This window comes from Cydia fagiglandana, chromosome 16, assembly GCF_963556715.1.
Source record: "Cydia fagiglandana chromosome 16, ilCydFagi1.1, whole genome shotgun sequence".
In the NCBI taxonomy this organism is placed as follows: Eukaryota; Metazoa; Arthropoda; class Insecta; order Lepidoptera; family Tortricidae; genus Cydia; species Cydia fagiglandana.
Genome location: NC_085947.1, coordinates 6,893,135 through 6,916,075, shown reverse-complemented (window position 1 = coordinate 6,916,075; position 22,941 = coordinate 6,893,135). Strand labels below are relative to the sequence as shown.

At 36.9% G+C, this 22,941-nt stretch overlaps 3 protein-coding genes across 5 annotated transcripts; 2 read left to right on the top strand and 1 right to left on the bottom strand.

Moving 5' to 3' along the window:
* The first annotated feature begins 2,171 nt into the window (after positions 1–2,171).
* On the top strand, positions 2,172–4,251 carry LOC134671860 (allergen Tha p 1-like). The gene is made up of 2 exons (XM_063529715.1): positions 2,172–2,406; positions 3,995–4,251. The coding sequence occupies exons 1-2, from the start codon at positions 2,220–2,222 to the stop codon at positions 4,183–4,185; spliced, it is 378 nt and encodes a 125-aa protein (XP_063385785.1). The 5' UTR covers positions 2,172–2,219; the 3' UTR covers positions 4,186–4,251.
* Positions 4,252–4,537: 286 nt separating this feature from the next.
* LOC134671857 (allergen Tha p 1-like) lies at positions 4,538–18,277 on the bottom strand. 3 transcript variants are annotated; one of them, XM_063529713.1, is made up of 3 exons: positions 18,145–18,277; positions 17,342–17,522; positions 4,538–4,809 (listed from the first exon to the last, which is right to left on the bottom strand). In XM_063529713.1, the coding sequence occupies exons 1-3, from the start codon at positions 18,145–18,147 to the stop codon at positions 4,622–4,624; spliced, it is 372 nt and encodes a 123-aa protein (XP_063385783.1). In that variant the 5' UTR covers positions 18,148–18,277; the 3' UTR covers positions 4,538–4,621. The 3 variants fall into 3 exon arrangements, with proteins under 3 accessions (XP_063385783.1, XP_063385782.1, XP_063385781.1); XM_063529711.1 differs by lacking the exon at positions 4,538–4,809 and adding an exon at positions 14,030–14,934 and having other exon boundaries at positions 18,145–18,276; XM_063529712.1 differs by lacking the exons at positions 17,342–17,522; positions 18,145–18,277 and adding an exon at positions 6,272–6,493.
* Positions 8,475–11,992, top strand: LOC134671841 (uncharacterized). The gene is made up of 3 exons (XM_063529692.1): positions 8,475–8,902; positions 9,305–10,064; positions 11,879–11,992. The coding sequence occupies exons 1-2, from the start codon at positions 8,536–8,538 to the stop codon at positions 10,054–10,056; spliced, it is 1,119 nt and encodes a 372-aa protein (XP_063385762.1). The 5' UTR covers positions 8,475–8,535; the 3' UTR covers positions 10,057–10,064; positions 11,879–11,992.
* Positions 18,278–22,941: the final 4,664 nt, after the last annotated feature.

Below are 22,941 nucleotides of genomic sequence, written 5' to 3'. Positions count from 1 at the left end.
TACGGTACTTAGTTCAAGGTTCCACATTCGCGTTGCCAGCGGCTCTAGGTTTTACGCCCTAAAAAATTAGGGAATGGCGCTATTCTATGTCTGTAATTTTATTTCTACATTACCGCGTTCGGTAATCCTCGGAGGAAATTTATCCACATTATTTCCGTTTAGGTGGTCTATTTATCCACCAATATTATCTAGAAGTAATATTTTAAATATTTATATCGCCATATTTACCCGTATCTCTTATTGAAATTATTAGGTTAAACGAGCGATTTAAGGATGACTCACGTTAGAACGGGCCGTGTCCGGGCCGGAGCTTCCGGCGGTTACTTTTCTATGACATGACAGTCGATCACGTGATGCTTTCCATAGAAAACGATGCCCGGGAAACTTCGGACCGGACACGGCCCGGTCTAACGTGAGTAATCCTTTATCATGTCTTGTCATGAGCATCCATAATATAAGTACATTCGGTCTAAATTAATTTAGCGTCCAAAAACTTGATATTTTATACATTAACCATTTTAGGTAATCACGAGCCTATTTCATGTCCTATCACTAAACAGATTTCGCGTGAATTGATGGTCAAGTTCAATAAACCCAACGTCATTACTGTCCGCGGAACTATGACTAAGGGACAGGTAAAAAATAAAGACTGAAACCTCCATCCAAAGTTGCACGTCATTGACGTTACTTTAGCTTTACTTTAGTGATCTCATTTCCATACCATTATCACCATTCGCTTGTCCTTCCCATTCATTTGGGGTCGGCGCAGCATGTTTTTTTCTTGCATTCCATCTCATCATTCACTCGCGTTCGTTTCATATTATCATCTCTCTCACAGTCCATCCACCTTTTCCGCGGTTTTACTCTCCCGTTACTTCAAATTAATTCGTAATTATTAATTATTAAAGTCCCTAGTCTGTAGATTACATAGTAGTAACCCTTACTACAAAGCGGAAAATTCAGGGTTCGAATCCCGGCAAGTTTCTGAGCTTACTGTAAGACTACTCAGGCCCCAATTTCACATCGGTGACAGGTGCGACGAATTGTAAAATCACTGTTGCTGACGTCACAGGCATCCATGGGCTACGATTACCACTTACCATCGGGCGGGCCGTATTCCTGTTTGCCGCCATCATTGTATTATTTAAAAAAACTTTATTATATCGGAATAAAACAGATATTTCTCCTGCGAAGTTTCTGACAATTGTCAAAGATTTAGAAGAATTGTAGGTAATTCTTGACAGGTAATGAGTTATATGTCGGAATTTTGTGACAATTGTAGTGTTTCTTGTGACAATTGTCATAAACTTAGCAAGAGATTTACCTGTTTTTTTCCGATATCATAAAGTTTTTTTTAATAATACAATGATGGTGGCAAACAGGAATACGGCCCGCCCGATGGTAAGCGGTAACCGTAGCCCATGGATGCCTGTGACGTCAGCAACAGTGATTTTACAATTCGTCGCACCTGTCACGTTGGTGAAACAGTGACCAGTGACAGTGAGTTGGTGACCAGGGTCGATTTTTGTAATATTGTCTGAATATATTTATTATTTATATATTTTATTTTAAGAAACCTCTGCTCAACATGTGATTAATGGCCCCTAGATGCCCACTACATTTAGTTATAAAGTGCTGTAAGCGCTACATAATATGTAACCAATGTAACCATTACTACGTATACTAGTTAGGGGCTGAAATCTCGCGAAGTGGCGTTGCAAGCACAATGGCTAGAAACGAAACTGTGGGTCTCTATTGTTTCCTAAAAAGTTTTAAGTCATAATGAATTGTTTGCCCGCATTGTCGTTAGTCATAATTTATTTGGCTCAGAAACGCGTCACTTTTCAGGATTGCCCTAAATCAAATCTAACCTAACCTATCTATAGGATAACCTTACGAAAATCCTGAAAAGTTATCGGTTTCAGTTTTAGTACTAATGATAATATGTCAAACAATATTTAGTATGACTTAAAACTTTACGGGAAACAAAGGGACCCCAACGAGACTTCATGAAGCTTGCCAATCTTTATCATCTAACTTTCTCTGTCTAAAGTAAATTGACGCATCTATTAAATTAGCTATTTACCGTACTTCTCGGACTTGAGAAACCTGTTTAATTTTCAAGATTCTACACTATAAAAGAAAGATTAAACAGCAGAAGATCATAACTATCTCACCGCTGGTCGAGCACTGGTCGAAAATAAAAAATAAAAACAAACATGAAGGCTGTGCTTCTAGTCTGCTTATTGGCGGTGGTGGTGTCAGCGAGGCCTGGAGACAAATACACGGACAGATTCGATAATGTGGACCTGGGTGAGATCTTGTCAAACCGCCGGTTGTTGGTGCCGTACGTCAAATGTCTGTTGGGTCAGGCCCCCTGCACTCCCCCTGGGAAGGAGCTCAAATGTAAGTGTTCAAAAATCGGTTTTTATCACATTTGTTTGGGATCGGTCGTACATATTTTTTGTATGCTTATCTCGTCTCGCTTATTAGGTACCTGTATAACAACGCAAACTTAATTGAATCAAAAGCTATAATTTATCGGCTGCACAGGCGGGATACATTCTTTCAGTACCTACTTGAGGTTCAAATTAAAATAATATTAGTATGCCAGTGTAACTTTTAATGTATTGTCCGTTTTTCTAAAATGTGTTTGACACAAATGTGATTTTTATACTTTAAAAATAGTCTTTAAAAATATATTTAGCAATCAAGATGAGGCTAGGCTATTTTTTTCTTGTGAGCTACGAAAAGAATCACTTCTTTCAGCTCACTATTAATTTTGAAGTTGAACACCTCACGTCGCAAAGCTCAATATTTCATATTTTTGAGATATGCATATGAGAAGAAGCTCCGGCATAATTCGAGACAGTGTACTATCTATGTTTATATATAGGTACTTGGTAGGTGAAGTTGGTAGATGGTTGTGGTAGTCGCAAAATAAACACTGTAGATATATAAAATCTTCCTTCTCGATATAAAAAAAAAATATTCGAACCCGTAGGATTTTCGATTATAATAAAATTCGTCTCATACTTTCAAATAGCTCCGATGTTTCCACGTGACGATATTAAAAAAGTCTAAATTGTTAGTCGTCACGTGCCAGACTCACGTTTCGTTTATTCTAGCTAGTTCAACCGGTATCGGTACCATGTTTGCTCGCCTGTCGGCCTAGCCAAGACGCTAATCGTTTGCTCCGTAGCGAATGAAACGGGATCCCTTTGTTTCCCATAAAGTTTTAAGTCATATTGTATTGTTTGACATATTATCGTTAGTCATAAAACTGAAACCGTTAACTTTTCAGGATTTTCCTAAGGTTGTGCTATAGATAGGGTAGGTTAGGTTAGGTTTGTTTTGGGGCAATCCTGAAAAGTGACGCGTTTCCGAGAAAAACCAATTATGACTAACGAAAATTCGGACAAACAATACATTATGACTTAAAACTATTTGGGAAACAATAGAGACCCGAATGAAACGCTAATGTCTGGCTCTTGCACTTTTATGGGAGAGTGATAGAGAGACGAAGCGTTTGGTTATCGTAGCGCAAGCGATTGTCACCTTGGCTAGGCTAGGCTTGGTTAGGCACACAAGTCTGTAATTATAATGACGTACAAAGGTATAGAAAACCAGTAGGTATAAGGGGGTATAGGCATATTTTATGTATACGAATCTCTAGGTCAGGATACCTACGTTAGTTGCTTGAGATTTTGACTCATACAAGTCATACAACATAATTATGAGCCTAAGCAACGTGACCAAGACGCCCCAGATAAATTTAACGTTGACCGAACGTATGTTTGTATGATCTCAGTGGCAAGTGAATAGATGCTACAGATCTACAGGCCTAATAAGACGCTATTTTAAATGCCAGTTCATCTTCTTAAATTAATTTTAAACTAGACATTATGTTGTTAAACGCCCTCTTCGTACGCTGAAAAGCGACATCTACCATATCCGAGGTACATTATATAATTTTACTTCAATTTGTCATCAGCTCACATCAGAGAAGCCCTAGAAAACGGCTGCGCCAAATGCACAGAGAATCAGCGCACCGCCACCCGTCGCGTCATCGGACACCTCATCAACAAGGAGGGCCAATACTGGAACCAGCTGGTCGGCAAGTACGATCCTAAGCGCGTATACGTGGCCAAGTACGAGTCCGAACTTAGGACCGTAAGGGCTTAGAACTTGGACTTGATTGTAAACAAAAGACTGATCAGATTTATGCAAAAATAAATGACTTGAAACATTTTTCGGTTTTATTTTTTGCACATTTCTCTATCTGGATCTGGTTGCTGCTGTTAGGGTTGAACCTCTGGAGCCTGGCTCCCGCGGGCCGGATTGGAACGCTGGGCGGGCCGGATTTGACCCGCGGGCCGGGGTTTGGAGAACCCTGATGTAGGCTACACATTTTCAAACATGTTTGGGACAATGCGTAGATAGCTAGATAGGTACTTATCTGGAGGTTTTGTGTTACAGTGGTTATTAGAAAAAAATTTTTTGACTTAAAAGTATCTGAGTATTAAAACAATAATAATATGTTTTCAATAAATATTTTATTTAATCTATTCGTCATTGTACCTACAAATACAGGTCAGTTTCAGAACTGTTGAGCCTTCACCTAGTCGTCCCGGGCCAGAAATGCCTCGTAGCTCTCCTGGTATTTGTCCCCAGGGTCGTATTTGGCTTTCATTTGAGTCCAGTATTCCGGTTCGTTCTCCTTTAAGTGCTTGACGACTTTTCGGGCGCCTTTCCTCTGTTGTTCGGTGCACTTTTCACATGAGGTCGTCATGGCGTCTTTGATGGTATCTGGAATGAGACAATAATTTAGTTAGTTTGGATTTTTACGTGATTTAAGAATCAAATAACATGAATGCCTTTTGACAAGGACAGTAATGTGCCAAAGACTGGTGATTGACGCAGTATACTGCAAATGCTGCAAATTATATGATGCAGAATTAGGCGGTACGCGTCAAAAGTTATGGATAAGTAATATTACTTGGGGTTCTACTACAAATACAATTAAAAATAACATGTTCGACAAAATTCAAGAGAACAGCTGGACATAAGAAATAGTTATTTGTTTTACAAGGGGGCAAAGTTGTTGTACCGCTACGGAATTTTGAGCGTTGCGAGGGTTTCAAAGCACGAGGGTTAAACAAAATTTGCCCCCGAGTGAAACACAAAATTTTTCACCACACCAACCCGAAGCAAATATTAAATGTAAAATATCAAACAAAATCAAATAAATCAAATCAAAATAAATGTTATTAAATATTTATTATTCAAAATCATCATATAAAAGTCAATTCTACCAGAAAACATAAGAAAACAACTCAAAATTTGCATTTGATTACTTTGCCTTACATGTGAATAAAATGCATCTTTGCGATCAGTTTTTGAAGTGCAAAGTAAGCCTTTCCGAGTTGGTGTGGTGAAAACAATTTTGCCCAAGATGTAACGGTGACGCTTGCGCCTTCCGCTTGGTAATAAAATAAGACAAGTTCCGGAGCAATCAAACTTGCAATAATAAACCAGTTTACTGACTGGTTCAATTTATTTTTTCTAAAAAAAGTGGTTTTAAATGTGAATAAGACAGGATACTGACGATTTATTGTCTCGGCTAGTATGGTGTTAGCATAAGTATATACAAAAAATCTTTTAAGTAGATTTTTTATTACACCCACCGATCGTCATATGCTTGTAAAACCGGTAGATCAGTAGAAATTATTGTTAAAAAGAATATTTACTGGTTTTTAAGATTTCAACGAATTTTATAAATGTAGCCTAAATCCAAATGTTAGTAATCCGTTTCGGTACTGTATTCATAAGTACATTACAGATTAGAAGCATTTCAATCGACAGCAAAATTGTTAAAGATGTACAATATACGGTCTAATCTATTTTGTTACTCTTTCAGGTAATTCAATGTTAGAATTGGCTTCTACCAACTTCTGTGGGCATTTAATAATTAAATAAATAAATAAATATTATAGGACATTTTTACACAAATAAATATTATAATTAATAATTATTAATAATTATATTTAATCACAGAGGTTAATATAATACGACTAGGTTTATGCGGATAAGGGTTCAACAAGAAGATAGGCTTTACTTTATAGTTCTTGACTTTCGCTTTGTAGGGTTTAAAAGCCTATTTATTTTATGATTTCCACAGGAGAGAGGTATAAAAAAGATATTACAGGTAGGAAAAATCTGTTTACGGAAACGTTATACAAAACATAAGGATACCTATACTATAACTTACTTTTAAGTGTTTTTCCTTCCGGCGTGCATCGTCCTTCACCCAGTAAACACTTGACGTATGGCACCAACAATCTCTTATTCGCCAGAATCTCATCTATATTCATATTGTCATATCTATCCGTGTACTTATTCTCCTCTGCAATGGCCAGACAAACGAGGCCCAAACACAGTACCAACAACTTCATCTTTCAGATATTGATGCACACTGAAGATTAATCGGAAATCGATTCCCTTTTATTTCAGCTTTGATGCAATTATAATCCTTGATAGACGTTGTGTAGTTCCTTACTTAAAATACCTTAATTAACTGCAATTGAATACTCATTCAATTATGGACTTTGTAGTAAGGAGGTAAGGTATGCATTTGAATGAATTTTCAAATGTAGTTACGGCAGGTATACTTGAACCGGCATTGTTAAGGTATTAATTACATGGTGGACTCATGCCTGTTAAGAGCAAAATAATTGCTCTGTTGGGTTCAAAACAATTGTCTATGTAAACGAGATTCTTATTGTCCTCTATTGTTTATTGCTCCATTAATTATTGGAGTTAGGAAATGTAATCAGGATTACTGCAATTAATTACTACTAAGTAGTTTTAACGCCTTTGGAGTAAACTATGTAAGTAGATGGCGTGATTTGATAGTGAATAACTTGGGTATAAATTAAAAGTGACAGAGAGATAGAAAGAATGGATATAAAAATATAAAATATAGAAACATATGATATAGAAAGAAAGACAAAGAGATACCGACATGCTGACATCACATGAGAAGGGAGTTTTAAGATGTTCACTTCTACCGCGATTGTACTGGATGGTACGCTCAAGTAGTTCTTGTAAAAATTTGATATAGTTTGAATAATCTCAGGTGAATTTTTCGGGCTGGGACCCTAATCTGTTAAACAAAAGATATTGTTTCCTTTATGCAGTGGTTACAATGCTTACTGCTAATAGCCCCGACGTAAGTAACGGGAACAAACCCATTTAAAAAGCAAATTTACCATTCTAATTATATGGTTCAAATTCTTGAATCAGCTCATTCGGAGATAACACGTTTTTGCTATCTCTAAAAACAAGACCACCCTAATTGTTCTCTGAACAAGCTGTCATATGAATTTGAACCTTAATACTATCACGATAGTTGCTTTTTAAACGACATGGTTGCTTTGGCACGTGGCTGTAGACCGCTCTTAAAAGAAACAAAGGCTTTTATTTAACGGATTAGCACCCGAACTCGAAAAAAGTATTTATTTAGAGACCAAAAAAACCGATTTATCACGTTTAGGTACTTTCGTTTTGTAACATTTATTTTAAAACGAAACCGGAGCTGAGTTTAAAACATTTTAGGTAAATTTACCCGTCTCGCTAACGCAAGCGGCTCCTAAAACTAGTGCGATAAGGATAAGGCGAAACCCTGCGTAAAAATCTCAAAAATCGAGATTTCGTACTCGACTGTTTCCTCCTCCAAAACATAACCAATCGTAACCAAATTTGAAAATCTAAATGATTATGAAATTATCTGTGGCGGACCGTTTTGCTGTTTTGGCTAATTGATATCAGTTGAATACTACTACGCCTCTACGGACCACGGACCACGGACTAGCAAGCGCAGCGTAGGACGTCCACCCACAAGATGGACAGACAACCTTGTTAAGGTCGCCGGAAGACGCTGGATGCGGGTCGCTTCCAACTGGCACGTATGGAGGTACAAGGGGGAGGCCTATGTTCAGCAGTGGACGTTTTATGGCTGAGATGATGACTACGCCTCTTATTGCGGCATAGTCAATGAGGCAATTGGCCATTTTTGAAGGGCTCTAGCGCCTTAAAAAACAAAAATATCAATAAAAGCAAAACGGTCCGACACAGATATTGACAATATTAATCTGTGTTGAAAAAATCATTGCTCTAGCATCAAAACTCACGGAGGAAACAGTCGAGTACGTTTGTATGGAGAAATGACCACTCCTGTTTATTATTATTACGCTGCACAAATTTCTTCAATGATAATAACTATGTAGTACGCCGTACTCATACAGCTTCTGGCCATGGTATTTAGAGTATAAAGTTAAAATTTCTCAACGAGAATTTTAAAATTTTTATAATATTTCTGAACGCACTGTCTGCGCGGGCGCGCGCACGACGCTGCTACCAAGTCTACCAACCTCATTGTCGTTTTCATGCAGCTTTATGGTCATTACGTCAATTACGTCTTTTATCATAAAAAGTGTTTTTTTGTATAAATAACGTAAAGAATTACCTTAAAATATGCGGAGAAGAAAAGAAGACAGCGACCCAATTGCAAAATTGGGAGAACAAATTAGAAAATTAGAAGAAAGGATATGTTCACGTTCAAGGTCAAGTGCGGCGTCGTCTCATCGACATGGCCGATATGACCGGCCGCGTTATACTTACAGGTCGAGATCGAGATCACGATCTTGGACCTATTCTAGGTCTACATCAAGATCCCTATCTCCGCCGCCGAGAAGTAGATCTCGTTCGGCATCAAAAAGTAGATCTCGATCGCCCATAATAGTTATAGAAACTGCGGACGATCTCTCTTGTGAACCGGAGAAAGCAGCGCCAGAGAAGGAAGATTTAGTACAAAATTCCGATAAGAAAGAAGATACGCAAGGTAAGAAATACAATGACAATAGTCCTTTAATATTCTAAAAGGCTGTGCTGAGCTAATTGGAATGCTTTACTAGGCATATCTGTAGCTAACTGCATTTGGCAATATTTGGCGTACTGTGCTAGGTACGTTCACCGCCAGCAGTCATGGGCATTGTGGTGTTGTCATACTAGACACATTCTTTGCCAACAGCACTGAGTTATTACTCACGCCAGTCATGCCCACTGTCATACCGTGGTGAATGTAAAAACCTCTCGCTAGATATACCTACTGGGTTCTGTGGCGTGTTCGGTTAGACACAGCTCTTTACCCTTGAGTTAATCAAAGTGGTATGCCGTTTAAGGCCGTCTCTTTGTATTTACTCATCTTCAAGTAGGTACATTAAAGTGCTTATTCATTTTTCAGCAATTGAAGATATTAGTGATAACATCTTAGCCTTGCTCGGGGATGCACCAGAAGAGGTTGCATTTGGTCCAAACCTTCTTGGACAGGTTGCTTCTCGTTGGCAAGATATAATTAAGAAAGGTATGAATAAAGATGACAGAGACAAGATTATGAAAAAATATCCCGCTCCAGATAACTGCAAAATTATTGGAGCCCCCAAAATGAATTTAGAGGCTCAAGTTGCAGCGGGCGAGACTCTTGTTCACAGGGACAAGGCGATCGAAATGAAGCAGAATGAAGTTTCTTGTGCCCTGACCGCGATTGGTCTAGCCCTTAACAAGTTGTGCTTGGTACCTGGTAATGAGGAGGTTATTATGTTCCTGAGCGACTCTGCCCGTCTCTTGTGTGATTACCAACACAGGGAATCCCAACTAAGGAAGATGTTCATAATATCGGGTCTTGAAAACAAAACCGCACGCGACACTTTACGAGATTGTGAGGTAGACCAGTGGCTTTTCGGAGAAAACTTAGCTGAAAAATTAAAGGCTTCTAAAGCGATTGAACAATCTAGCAAAGACCTAAAAAACACAAAAAGACCGAAGAAGATACAACCCAGTAATTTAAACTTCAAAGGCCCGACCAACAACACACACAAACCCAGAGCCCGAGGTCATCAGAAGCAATACCACAGGAAACCGAACAACACTTCTTCTGCCAAGCCACACCATCAGCAGAAGCGTCGCACTCACCGACATTACAACAGCCGCCGTTAAATGATCAGGTTGGTATGAGTTACTGTGGTCAACTTAAATATTTTTTGGAGCAATGGCAAAATGTCACCAATGACCAAAGGGTCTTGTCCTGGATATCAGGATATAAAATTCCTTTTTTATCTAGGCCAATTCAATCAGTTATTCCAAAAAATGATCACTTCCCTGATCTCGACGCTCAAATACTAGATAAACTTGTTTCTGAGCTGTTAATAAAAGGCGCTATTGTAAAATGTTCACCTTGTAAAGGTCAATATCTGTCAAAAATATTTTGCGTGCCAAAACCTAATGGAGAGTACAGATTTATTTTAAATTTAAAAAATCTTAACGAATTTATTGCAACTGAACACTTCAAATTAGAAGACATCAGAACTGCAATAAAGCTAATGACACCAAATTGCTTTATGAGCACTTTAGATCTCCAAGATGCTTTTTTCTTAATACCTATACACCCTGATTATAGAAAATACCTACGTTTTATGTGGAAAACTGAAATATTTCAGTTTCAGGTCTTACCATTTGGACTAAATGTTTCTCCTTATGTATATACTAAGCTACTCAGACCTGTCATGAAACATCTAAGATCCAAAGGTCACATACTGAGTAATTATTTAGATGACATATTTATTGTAGGAAGCACTTATAATGAATGTTTAAATAGTGTACAAGTTACACTTGATACCATTAACTATCTTGGACTAAAAGTAAACTATGACAAAAGCTCCCTGGTACCCCAAAGAACTGTCAAATATCTGGGTTTCATATTGGATTCAAAAAATTGGCAACTTTCCTTACCTGATGAGAAAAAGTCCAAAGTTGAACAAGAGATTAAGTCATTCATTAAATTGAAAAATTGTTATATTAGGGACCTTGCACATTTAACTGGTTTACTTGTCTCTATTTGTCCTGCTACTGAATATGGTTATATGTATACTAAAGAACTGGAAAGACAAAAATATAAATACTTACAGAAACATAATGACAATTATGATTGCAATATGCCTATATCACTTAGTGTGAAAAATGATTTAAAATGGTGGTTAAAAACAATAAATAAGGCAAAATGTAAAATGAAGTGTAATAATTTTAGCAAAGAAATTTATAGTGATAGTTCATTGACAGGCTGGGGCGGTTCATGTGGAGATGAGACGGCCGCTGGGTTATGGAATGATGATGAGAGAAAACATCACATAAATTATCTGGAGCTTATGGCGGCATTTTTATGTTTAAAGATTTTTTGTTCTGATCTAACCGATTGTGAGATACTTTTAAGAATAGACAACACCACAGCTATCTCATACATTAACCGCCTAGGGGGAACACGTTTTTTACACCTTAATTCAATTGCGAGGCAAATATGGCAATGGTGTGAAAAGAGACACATCACAATATTTGCCTCCTATATTCAATCAGAACTCAATGTCATAGCTGATAAGGAATCTAGAAAGGCTCATTCGGAAATTGAATGTGAATTAAACAATGAATATTTTGAAATCGTTCTGCAGTATTTTGGAATTCCAGATATAGACTTGTTTGCTAGTCGCGCAAATAAAAAATGTGAGCGCTATGTATCCTGGACAAGGGACCCTGATGCTTTCCAAATAGATGCTTTCACAATTTCATGGACACCTTATTTTTTCTACGCTTTCCCCCCATTTGCGCTGATACCTAAGGTATTGCAAAAAATTATTTTAGAAAAATCAGAAGGCATTGTTATTGTACCTAAATGGCAAGCTCAGGTGTGGTACCCTATTTTTACAAAACTGGTCAAAACAAGATGTATAGAATTAGGCCCTAGCACTCATTTATTTAAATGTTATTCCAGCAACCAGCGGTTTCAACGGCGTCTTATCCTGGTTGCCGCGGTGCTATCCGGAAAGCGCTATCTATGAGGGGCGTGTCGTCTGGTGCGGCCGAAATTATGTTGGAATCCCTTGCGCCCAACACCGTCAAGCAGTATGACACGTACTTGAAACGCTGGTATATGTATTGTGGAACAAATCATATTGATTATTTTAAGGCTTCTATTCCGGAAGTGCTTGCTTTTTTAACAGAATTGTGTAGTGATGGAGCCGGGTATGGAAGTATCAATAGTTGTAAATCTGCCCTGGTGCTTCTATTAGGAAATAAGATCTCGTCAGATGATAGGGTGAAACGATTTATGAAGGGCGTTTTTCGATTAAACCCGCCACAACCTAAATATAGTGTAACCTGGGATCCTCAATTAGTATTGAATCATTTGTCAAAAATGTCACCTAATAAAAATCTGTCTTTGGAAAATTTAAGCAAAAAATTAGTAACTCTATTAGCTATTGTTACTGCACACAGAGTGCAAACCCTGTCTTTGATAAAATTATCAAACATCTACCATTATTCTGATAAAATTCTTATCAAAATTTCAGACTTGATCAAAACTTCCAGAGCGGGTTCATATCAACCCGTGCTATCTTTACCTTATTTCAAAGAAAAACCTGATATTTGCCCAGGTCAAGCATTGTTAGACTATATTAACATGACGAAGGATATTCGTGGTGGTTGTGAGCGATTATTTATCGCCTTCAAAAAACCCCATAAAGAGATCACTTCCCAAACAATTAGTAGATGGATTAAGAATATGCTAAAAGATAGTGGTATTGATACCTCCATTTTCGCCTCCCATTCAACTCGCCATGCATCGGTGTCAGCCGCAGATCGTTTGGGAGTGAATATCGATGTAATTAGAAAAACAGCAGGTTGGAGTGGCACTTCCAAAGTTTTTGCTAAATTTTATAATAGGCCCATAGCGCCAAATATTGATTTTGCAAGATCCTTAGTTTCTGATTAATTAGAAATAAGTATTCAAAATTGTCATATGTCTTAAGCAGCAACGCACCGTCATGTGTTGCTATAGTTGTTGATTTTGTTAGAACAGCCCATGCTGTCTCTGCTAATTGTTGTAGTTTTATACAAATTTAAGTTTTTTAAATAGTACTAATTGAGTATTAAGAAGGAACAAATTATCTTTTGTTTCATTTGACTATAATTATGAGAGTCAAGTTTAGTAAATGTTGATCTCACTGGATCTCTTGAGATAGTTATAAGAGTTACCTAAATACATGGTTGATGATACCTAAACAGTTACGTTTTAAGTAAAGCAATGGTTTGCTAATTATTGATTGTAATGCAAAGCCAAAAATAAACTTTAAATATCTCTAAACATCTACATAGTTATTATCATTGAAGAAATTTGTGCAGCGTAATAATAATTGGAAATTAAACGAACTTACCTGTAAGTGAAGTTCTATTTCAATTATATTAGCTGCACAAATTTCGAAATGATAACCCATCCCGCCCACTACCCGCGTTGTCCTGAGACAACCAGGGATTCTAATAGTGTAAAAATCCCTGTCAAAGTTTAAGATAATATTGGCTTTGCTGAGTTGTGAGCCAAGCTGTCACATCTGCTGACATATTCACTGCCAGCGCGTGCTGCTGGCGAAGCTATGTGTATATGCGATAACATGTGTTTTTCCGCCTTGTAGTGACAAGCGCTTAAGAACAGAGAGCCCGCCTAGCTGTCACTGGCAGTGAATAGTGTTATAACTTGGCTTGTTACTCTAAACTAAATGAGGTTGGTAGACTTGGTAGCAGCGTCGTGCGCGCGCCCGCGCAGACAGTGCGTTCAGAAATATTATAAAAATTTTAAAATTCTCGTTGAGAAATTTTAACTTTATACTCTAAATACCATGGCCAGAAGCTGTATGAGTACGGCGTACTACATAGTTATTATCATTTCGAAATTTGTGCAGCTAATATAATTGAAATAGAACTTCACTTACAGGTAAGTTCGTTTAATTTCCAATTATCATTTGGGTAGGTAGCCTTTTATCCATTAATGAGAGACTAAGCAGATATTTTTATTAAGATTAGATGAATATTTCCTATAAATAACTAAGACTAGAAAAATGCAAAGTAAAATGAAATAAAATACTTGGAAAATGATATCATTTTGGTATATTTTTTATAAAAATCATACAAAACCATCAATAAAATCTTTAAATCAGGGTAACTGTCTACATACTAGGACCTATAGTGTGATATGAATGTTTAATTTATTTTCACAGTAGTCTTGGTAGTTAAATGTAGGTACATAACTACAGTAGGGACCTAGGGACACTTTAGTAGGACTAGATTACAGTAACTAGTCAACATTAATTGAGTAACGACTTTTACAAGGAACATAAAAAAATTTAATTGTTATGTAGTTTTGAAATGTGACTACCAGAATGTCATACCAGATTACAGGCATTAAAGCTAAGTTTTATTAATAATATCACATCAAATTCAAATCGTCAATATCGTCGGGGAGATGCAAAAAAGCTGTAAGGTTACCCCAGACACATCAGTATTCTGAATTCGGTCGGATAAATCTGACAGAATTCTGGTTCGATTGTCTATGATCTAGACTCTAGAAAGTCAGTCTGCTTCATCTAAGGGATTTACGTAGTGGCGTAGCTAGGCGAGGGCGAAGTGGGGCGTTGCCCTGTCGGGCACAGTGAAGGAATAGGGCCTCGCAGATGCGACTTCGCCCACGTCTAGATTAGTTCACACTACGTCACTTCATTTACAGGACCAGATCTGACTTACATATACATCTATGTAAATGTGCCTAGGGTGCCCTTAAACGGATAGTTGTTTATTCCTCAGGAATGGTGATGCCGTTCTCCCGCGCTCGCTGTTCGTAGGTCTTCCTGAACTTCCCTTCAGGGTCGAACTTGGCAGTCAGCTCGCGCCAGATCGGCAGCTCCTTTTGGATGAGGTGATCAATAACCTTAGCGGTCCCTTTTTTCTGAGCCTCGGTGCATTTTTCGCAGCCCGTCTGAAGAGCGTCTTCTAGGTGGTCTGGAAATTATTAAAAATAATTTAAAGTAACGTAGAGAATTTTATCAAAGTTTGTATGTACACTCTTTCAAACAAAACCTTTATTGTTGGATGGGTTCTGATAGTGCATAAAATTTATAGTCAGAGAGCACTTAAAGCCAGTGTTTTTATATTAAATCAAAATTCTAAGAAATAAGATCAAGATATCTTGGTTAAAGTAATCATTGTTTTTAAACTCCGGCCTTTGGTGCCCTCCGACTTTCGTCCTGTTGCAACAGACACCTATTTTACATTTAACTGACACTACTGACAGAAAAATATGTATAATAAGTATTGTTCTTTAGAGGTTTGGGTGAAATGAAAACACACTCAAGTCATAAGCCATTTTTGAAAATGTATGCTTCACACAAATTAGAAAATGATTTACCTGATTATGCGTTACCTCATTCAGGTTTGGGTTTTCAGATAAATGATGTTAAATTAAAGTGACATTCCATTTCCAACTGCAGCTGCAATACTGTTCATATTACTATGGAAAACGCGTCGCTGTCATTGTCATTGTCAATTTCCATAGTAAAATGAACAGTATTGCAGCTGCAGTTGTAAATGGAATGTCACTCTTATGGACTTTCTGATGTGATAGGTATGCCGATCCCCATGTAGAGTCAGACCGAGAAAAGTCTGCAGCGATTTTGATAGCCCACGCAGTGCAAGCGTCATTTTAAACGTCAAACTTCTACGAAATTATGACGTGTAAATAACACTTGCACTGCGTGGGCTATCAAAATCGCTGTAGACTTTTCTTGGTCTAACTCTATATGAGAAAGCACTCCCGGACAGGAGATTTATATTAAGTATATACCTACTTGAATACTTATTGAAGATATTTATAATTTGGTAAGGGTATTCCATCTGCCAATATTTGATCAAAGTAATTGCATCTTACATTTTGCTTAATGAGAGAGTGAGACGCAATGCACATTCGATCAAATTTGTGACTGCGTCTCACATTTTGCTTAATGTGAGAGTGAGACGCAATGCACATTTGATCAAATATTGGACAGAATAATAAGCCAAATATATCAAGCTGTCTCAAGCGATACTACTCATACAAGACGCGCCAGGTCAAGGCGAGGAACCTGTATCATTGGCACTCGAAAAACAATGAATATATATTTACAGATTTATTTATTCGCAGTTTGCGACACTCTTCGATGAGTAAAATACACGAAAAACTTATAGTCTGCCATATTATCATTCATCAATGGTAAACTGAAAATGTATGGTAACCGAATCCCAATGATTCGATAAAGATCTTGTATTGATATGATTCTTATCTGGATTAAATTCTTCCCAAGACGAGTTTTGGGTGCTCCAGTAAGCGCTACTTGCACCAACTCACTAACCCGGGGATAACCGGTTAAACCTGGTGTTACCACTGTTTTTTACTTTTTAACCCCTTATCATCGGCTTAGTGGGATGGTGCAAGTGGCGTTAGTAAAATACTTGAGAAACTTTACATAAGGAATTGCGTCAATTCCTCACAGATTCCATAATCCTGCTCTGATGGAAAGCTAAAAAAATTGTCGAAACACTGATTTAATCTTTCATGATTTTCACACATTCGATTTTCTTAAACGGGACTTAATTGACCTCCGACGTTTCGAGGACCGCATTGTCCGCGTGGTCGCTGAGAAAGACTAAAGTTGACATCAAAATCTTTAATTGCAAATAAGCTTTAAAATTACCTCCGACGTTTCGAGGACCGTATTCTCCGTTCGCTGAGAAAGACTAAAGTTGACATCAAAATCTTCTATTGCACGAGTTTTTCGAACTACCCGCACTCGGTTTTTTTCTTGTTTATCAACTTGAACGTTTCGCATACTACAGACTAGAGATGAACTCGACACACAATAATAACGAGAGATATTCGGTTTTTCAACCGACGATATTCATTACCGCTTACATATATTAATATTTGCAAATGGAGGTGATCCTAAAACCATGGGGACTTTTATTTAATACGTCCGAATCTTTGAGTTCCGTTTTGGGTATAGTCATTAGAATTTAATTTTCTACCCATTTCGTACCTTGTCACAGTGCCCTCAGATCTGATACCTATTAATGTCTGTGACAAAGTACAAAATGGGTAGAAAATTAAATTTTTTTGCTATACCTACCACAATTACCTTATAACAAACTAAATTTTTTTTTTTTTTTTTTATTATGAATGGGCTTACTCATGGCCACAGACTAGCCGAGGCGTAGACGTAAATACTTCTTGCAATTATGTGTTGTGTGTCGTTGTGTACCTACAAATACTGTCTTGTGAACTAGTCAGTAAAAATAGAATCGGATTGATGGCCATAGGTACACGATGTCGCTAATCACTACGTGTAAGTTACAAAGTACATGTGAAGTTCCCTACCTTTCAGCTCCTTGCCCTCGGGCGTACACTTGCCCTTGTCAAGTATACAGTTGACGTAGGCCTGCAGCAGCCGCTTGTTGTCCAGAATCTCGTCCAGGTCGATGTTATCGTACTTGTCCGTGTACTTTTCCTCCGCCAACGCCAGCGACGCCACGCACAGAAGGACAAAGTATTTCATCATCTGAAATGTGAGTTCGAGGAGTTACTTTATTGTTCAGCGATGCTTTGAAGTATACCGGGATAGGTCCTGTGTTGAATTATGCAATTAATAAATAGCTTCAGTATGTCAATAATAAATTTGTGTTTTATACAGTCAACGGTAAAAATATGGGTGTAGACAACTTACTCAAACATATGTCCCATAGTTCTTAATTCACTGACATAAGGGTTATGGGATATATTTTTGAAATGATTTGTACACCCATATTTTTACCGTTGACTGTACAATAAAGAGTTTATACATACATCCATACATATACACATAATAGTCTACCAGAGAATGTCTGATATATTCCACACTTGATGGTCTTATTACTCTTATTTGGATCATATTCGGATTGACAGTTTAATAGTTTTGAAATTTAAATCGCAACACCGGAAAACGTACGTACAATATACGATTATGACACTACCATCTAATCCAGACGTTCCAGCTCAATACATAATACTTAATAAGATGGAAATTAAAGAGGCCGAAAATTTCTTAGCAAAGTTGTAAGATGTCGTGGAGCGTAGGTAAACTAGGTAAGGCAATAGATCTTGTAACTTATGTGCTAAGTAATGTTTGCTTAAGGCTAACATACCATTGTGTCAGCGGTCAACTGTAATCACTAAGAATTCCGAGAGACTTATGGTAGTTAGAGCCTCTGTCTAGTATTTATATGGTAGTTGCACTCGTGGTTAAAACATCTAATTTGCACGGTACATTACGCTCTTATGTGATTGAGGTAAAAACCCCGTCATCGCTCATACAGGGCGTTTGAAAAATGTTAATGCATTAGGAAGTATTTATTGTTTATTTATTTTATTTAAACTTTATTGCAAAATAAAATACAATTGACGACCTAACGCCTTGAAGCATTCTCTACCAGTAACCAGTGAAGTGAATCTGTGGAGTATTCAACCTACAAGGCACACATAATCGACGAAAAGTTTATCTGGCAAAAATAAAATTTACCAAGCTAAAACTCCATCATATAATCAGGTTAGGACCCTTTAGATATTAAATGAATGAGTCAACCCGTTAACCCATGTATCATGTATCCCATAATATTTTTACATACTTATGTGATACCTTTAATATTTTGATTGATAGCTCAAAAACAATTATTGTCCAATACTACGAGTAGAGCTGAGGGGATCTTATTGTTACTTTGTTGAACATAACAAACAACTGCAAGAGAAGGAGTTAATGCCTCGAAGCTAGCAATGTAGTAGTTGCTAAACTTTCCACATGAGAATTTCTCGGTAACTTCTGAGAATGTTCTCGAGAACGAGAATTTATTTATTTATCGTAGTTTATACCATGAAGATTCACGATAGTTTAGGTGTAGTATCCTTACCCCCAGAAAATTCCGATTTTTGGTCTACCGCTTCCGGTCAGAAAAATGTATGACGGCCCGGCCAAACGGTCAGACCTAGGTGGGGGGTGCTCGACCAAATGTCATAGAGGGACCCTGGCAGTTTCTGACGCGGCCATGTTTTTTTCAATTTGGCCGACTTTTTTTTAAATTTTTGCAAGTTTGTCCTAGCGCGCTGAAATTTTGGTCACGGAATCTCGGGGTCCCCTAGATACCTAAGAAAAATTTTTTTCGACAAATGCTACAATTGCGGGAAACTGGCCACTTTTATTTTGTATGGCAACTTTTAAACGGTGCGTGATAGGTGGGGGGTACTCGACCAAATGTCATAGAGGGCCCCGAGACAAAACAAACTGCATTAAAAAAAATCAAAATGGCCGATTTTTTTTTTTTTTTTTTTCAAGTTGGTCCGAGCGCGCTGAGATTTGGCATGGCAGAGGCCTCTAGATTACTATGAAAAAAAATTTTTTTGGAAAAATCCAAGATGGCGGAACAATAAATTTCCATGTTGCAGAATGTTCTGAGAACATTCTCGAGAACGTTTCCGCTTTTTGGGAATGTTCTGCAATTCGTACATTGCTACTCGAAGCACACATTTTACTAGCCAACGCCAACAAATGGGGCCTAATTTGACAAATTTTCAAGTCCGTACTCTCTCGTATGACATTTCTCATGTAGTTGTTTTCCCGGTTACTTCTAAAAGAACCCGGGGTTGGTTAACTCTTGTTTATGACATTATTAGTACCTTTCTGATAAATGTTTTACTAATACATATATGTTAGATAATATAGGTACGTATTTTAATTCAATTATGAAAAATATTGAGCCCTGTAGGTGTTCCTAATTTTAACAAAAACTAGATAACAATGCCTCATAAAGACATAAGATATATAGTTGTTAATTAAACCTGAGGTTAAACCAGTAGCGTAGATGTCGCTTTTTAAGAAAAACTGTCCTCCTCCGTCTTTTCATAAATTTGTATGAAGTTTGACTTTAATATTGCAAAAGGAAACGCTTACCCTGCGTTTATAGAAAAGAATAAAATGACTGACTTGTAGAACGTTACATAAAACCTTAGTACAGATTGTAGGAAGTATATGTCAACTGTATGAATTTTCTAATGTCTAGTTCAATTAATTATAACTCATAACTAATTATATTTAGAAATCGGTCGCAACGCACAAATAATAATTCTGCGCTTCGATATTTAGGTATGAATCGGGTAAACTACCTAATGCTTGGCACAAAGTACCTATGTCATTGGTGTTTATTTTTGTGCGTTACTCATTAGTGTTCCCTTAAATGGCTAAAATTAGGGTGAAGATTGGGCTTTACAAACTTCTGCAATACTGTTCATTTTACTATGGAAACGCGTCGCTGTCGTTGTCAATTTCCATAGTAAAATGAACAGTATTGCAGCTGCAGTTGGAAATGGAATGTCACTTTTACTTAGAAGATATTAATAGTTATTTGTTTTACAAGGGGGCAAAGTTGTTTTTTAACCGCTCGTGCTAATATTGATACCCGAGCAAGCGAAAGATTCCAAAATTGAACCACGAGCGTAGCGAGTGGTTCTAAAAATGGAATCTTGAGCGTTGTGAGGGTTTCAAAGCACGAGGGTTAAACAAAATTTGCCCCCGAGTGAAACACAAAATTTTTCACCACACCAACCTGAAGCAAATATTAAATGTAAAATATCAAACAAAATCAAACCAAATCCAAATGAATGTTATTAAATATTTATCATCCAAAACCATCATTTAAAAGTCATTTCTACCAGCAAACATAAGAAACCAACTCAAAATTTGCATTTGATTACTTTGTCTCACATGTGAATAAAATGCAACTTTGCTATCAGTTTTTGAAGTGCAAAGTAAGCCTTTCCGAGCTGGTGTGGTGAAAATAAACTTTCATGCGTATTTTATGAACTTGTAACGAGTAATAAATTAGACCTATACTTCTGCTTGCCATATAAATTAATTAATGATGGAATACTTTAATTCTCGGTAACATGTTTTTTCCTTGTTTATTGCCGTTTCCATTAAAAGGTCGCTTTGACCAGTTTCGTGTGAAAGGAGGCTTGTCTTGCTGACGCCATCATCGAAATATTTAATCTACCTATGTTTATTTTTCCTTACTTCTACATTGATAATCAAGTTTCTGATCAAAAAAATTACCTTCTTAATTTATACAAGAACAATGTTAATAATCGATACGGGAGTAACTCGTCTTCATATCAGCTTGGGCATAAATTATTTTCTCACTGATTTATACTTTCACGATTATTAAACATAGTCTTCTCCGAGACCACGGGGAGAACGCCGTCCTCGAAACGTCGGAGGTAAATCTTAAAACTTAAATACGAGATTAAGTCCCGTTGTGCAGTTTGATAATTATTTTCTCATTCTCGTATTCTTTCATGTTCTCGTGTGAGCAGTTAAGAAAAAATTTTTTTTGTACATTCACTTCTTGGATTTTTTTTTATATTGGCAGAGTCACCTTACGCTTGGGTCCACAGCTCAAAGAACTACTAATTATTAAATTCAATGACATTTGTATAATAGCAAAACTTCGTACACTTTTATTTTAAATTACTACAAATAGTTGATTTAATATGACGACCTTTGTTAATTGTATTCACTCTGTATATTAATGTTAATGGAAAATGAAGCAATTTTAATTCCTAACGTTCTTTTTGCTTATCGCATTGGTGCGTAATTATTATTATATCTTCATGGAAATATTTTAAGATAATCCTTGGTATTGTAAGCGATATATAAAATACAATGTATTACCTACATAAATACATATATAACTTACGACCAGAAATTAAAATACTATGAGTATGGTAGAAACTTTTTATTTTTTATATCAAGTTCGAAACAAGATTTATTTACAGTCACAGTATTAGACTCTGTACTACAAATTACACACACACACACACACACACACATCACTGGCTCAGTGACCCAAAGAGGATCTTGGCCTCTGACTACAAATTAATCGAATAAATTTTAATTCCTGACGAAGTTACCCATTTTCATTTCATTGCTATTGAATTTAAATCGGATAACATACAGTAGCCGCATTTAAATAATAAGCAGGGATATAGATTTACCTGTTTTAAGGATATCTAATCATGATTTCTAGGCTGGAAGCTTTCTTCAAATATCTACGCCCATCTTGAAGGAAAATTCGAACTTACATTTTGATCTTAAAGTTATTCTATTTAGGTAGTTATCATTTCGCGCAAGCATTTCGCTCGTACTTATCCATACGCGAATGATAACAAAATAACATCATAAAGCTATCATTTTGATGTCACAATGTAAGGTCAAATTGGCCTCGTGGTATAATATTTAGTCTAACAAAGTCAGGGTTTCGCTTAGACGTCATCGGAAAATATTTAATAAATAAGCATTACATTACAATTGATCTTGGAAAAACCTTAAATTAGTGACATTTTCTATCAGGTACTTGTTATTAGATAATTAACAAGTATGAGAGAAGTATTTAATGTAGGTGACTAGGTATGCAGTTTGCGTTCTTAATTGTCATTGAACCTACTTGTTAATTGATCTAATAGTTAATGCAGCTATTGTTATGAGGACCAGTTACTAGTGACTCACGATGCGATGTATGTAAACAAACGTTGCCTAACAGTTTACGTCATCGTGAATAATATAAATACCCTTGTAGGGTTCCGTTACCGAAGGGAGCTATTGGAATCCAGAGCTGGGTAAAAATTAGTTCAGTTGAAACTAAGACTGAAAATGGAGACGTTATTAAATAAATAAATATTGGGGACATTTTTACACAGAGAACCTAGCACCAAACTAAGCAAAGCTTGTACTATGGGTACTAGGCGACGATATACATACTTATATAGATAAATACATACTTATATACATAGAAAACACCCATGACTCAGGAACAAATATTAGTGTTCATCACACAAACAAATGCCCTTACTGGGATTCGAACCCAGGACCATCGGATTCGCAGGCAGGGTCACTACCC

Bases quoted from the DNA above. Each gene is read 5' to 3' on its own strand.
- LOC134671860 (XM_063529715.1), top strand. From the start codon at position 2,220: ATGAAGGCTGTGCTTCTAGTCTGCTTATTGGCGGTGGTGGTGTCAGCG. The intron at 2,407-3,994 runs GTAAGTGTTCAA...ATTTGTCATCAG, and splicing joins CCCTGGGAAGGAGCTCAAAT to CTCACATCAGAGAAGCCCTA.
- LOC134671841 (XM_063529692.1), top strand. From the start codon at position 8,536: ATGCGGAGAAGAAAAGAAGACAGCGACCCAATTGCAAAATTGGGAGAA. The intron at 8,903-9,304 runs GTAAGAAATACA...TTCATTTTTCAG, and splicing joins TAAGAAAGAAGATACGCAAG to CAATTGAAGATATTAGTGAT.
- LOC134671857 (XM_063529711.1), bottom strand. The intron at 14,935-17,341 runs GTAGGGAACTTC...AATAATTTCCAG, and splicing joins CGAGGGCAAGGAGCTGAAAG to ACCACCTAGAAGACGCTCTT.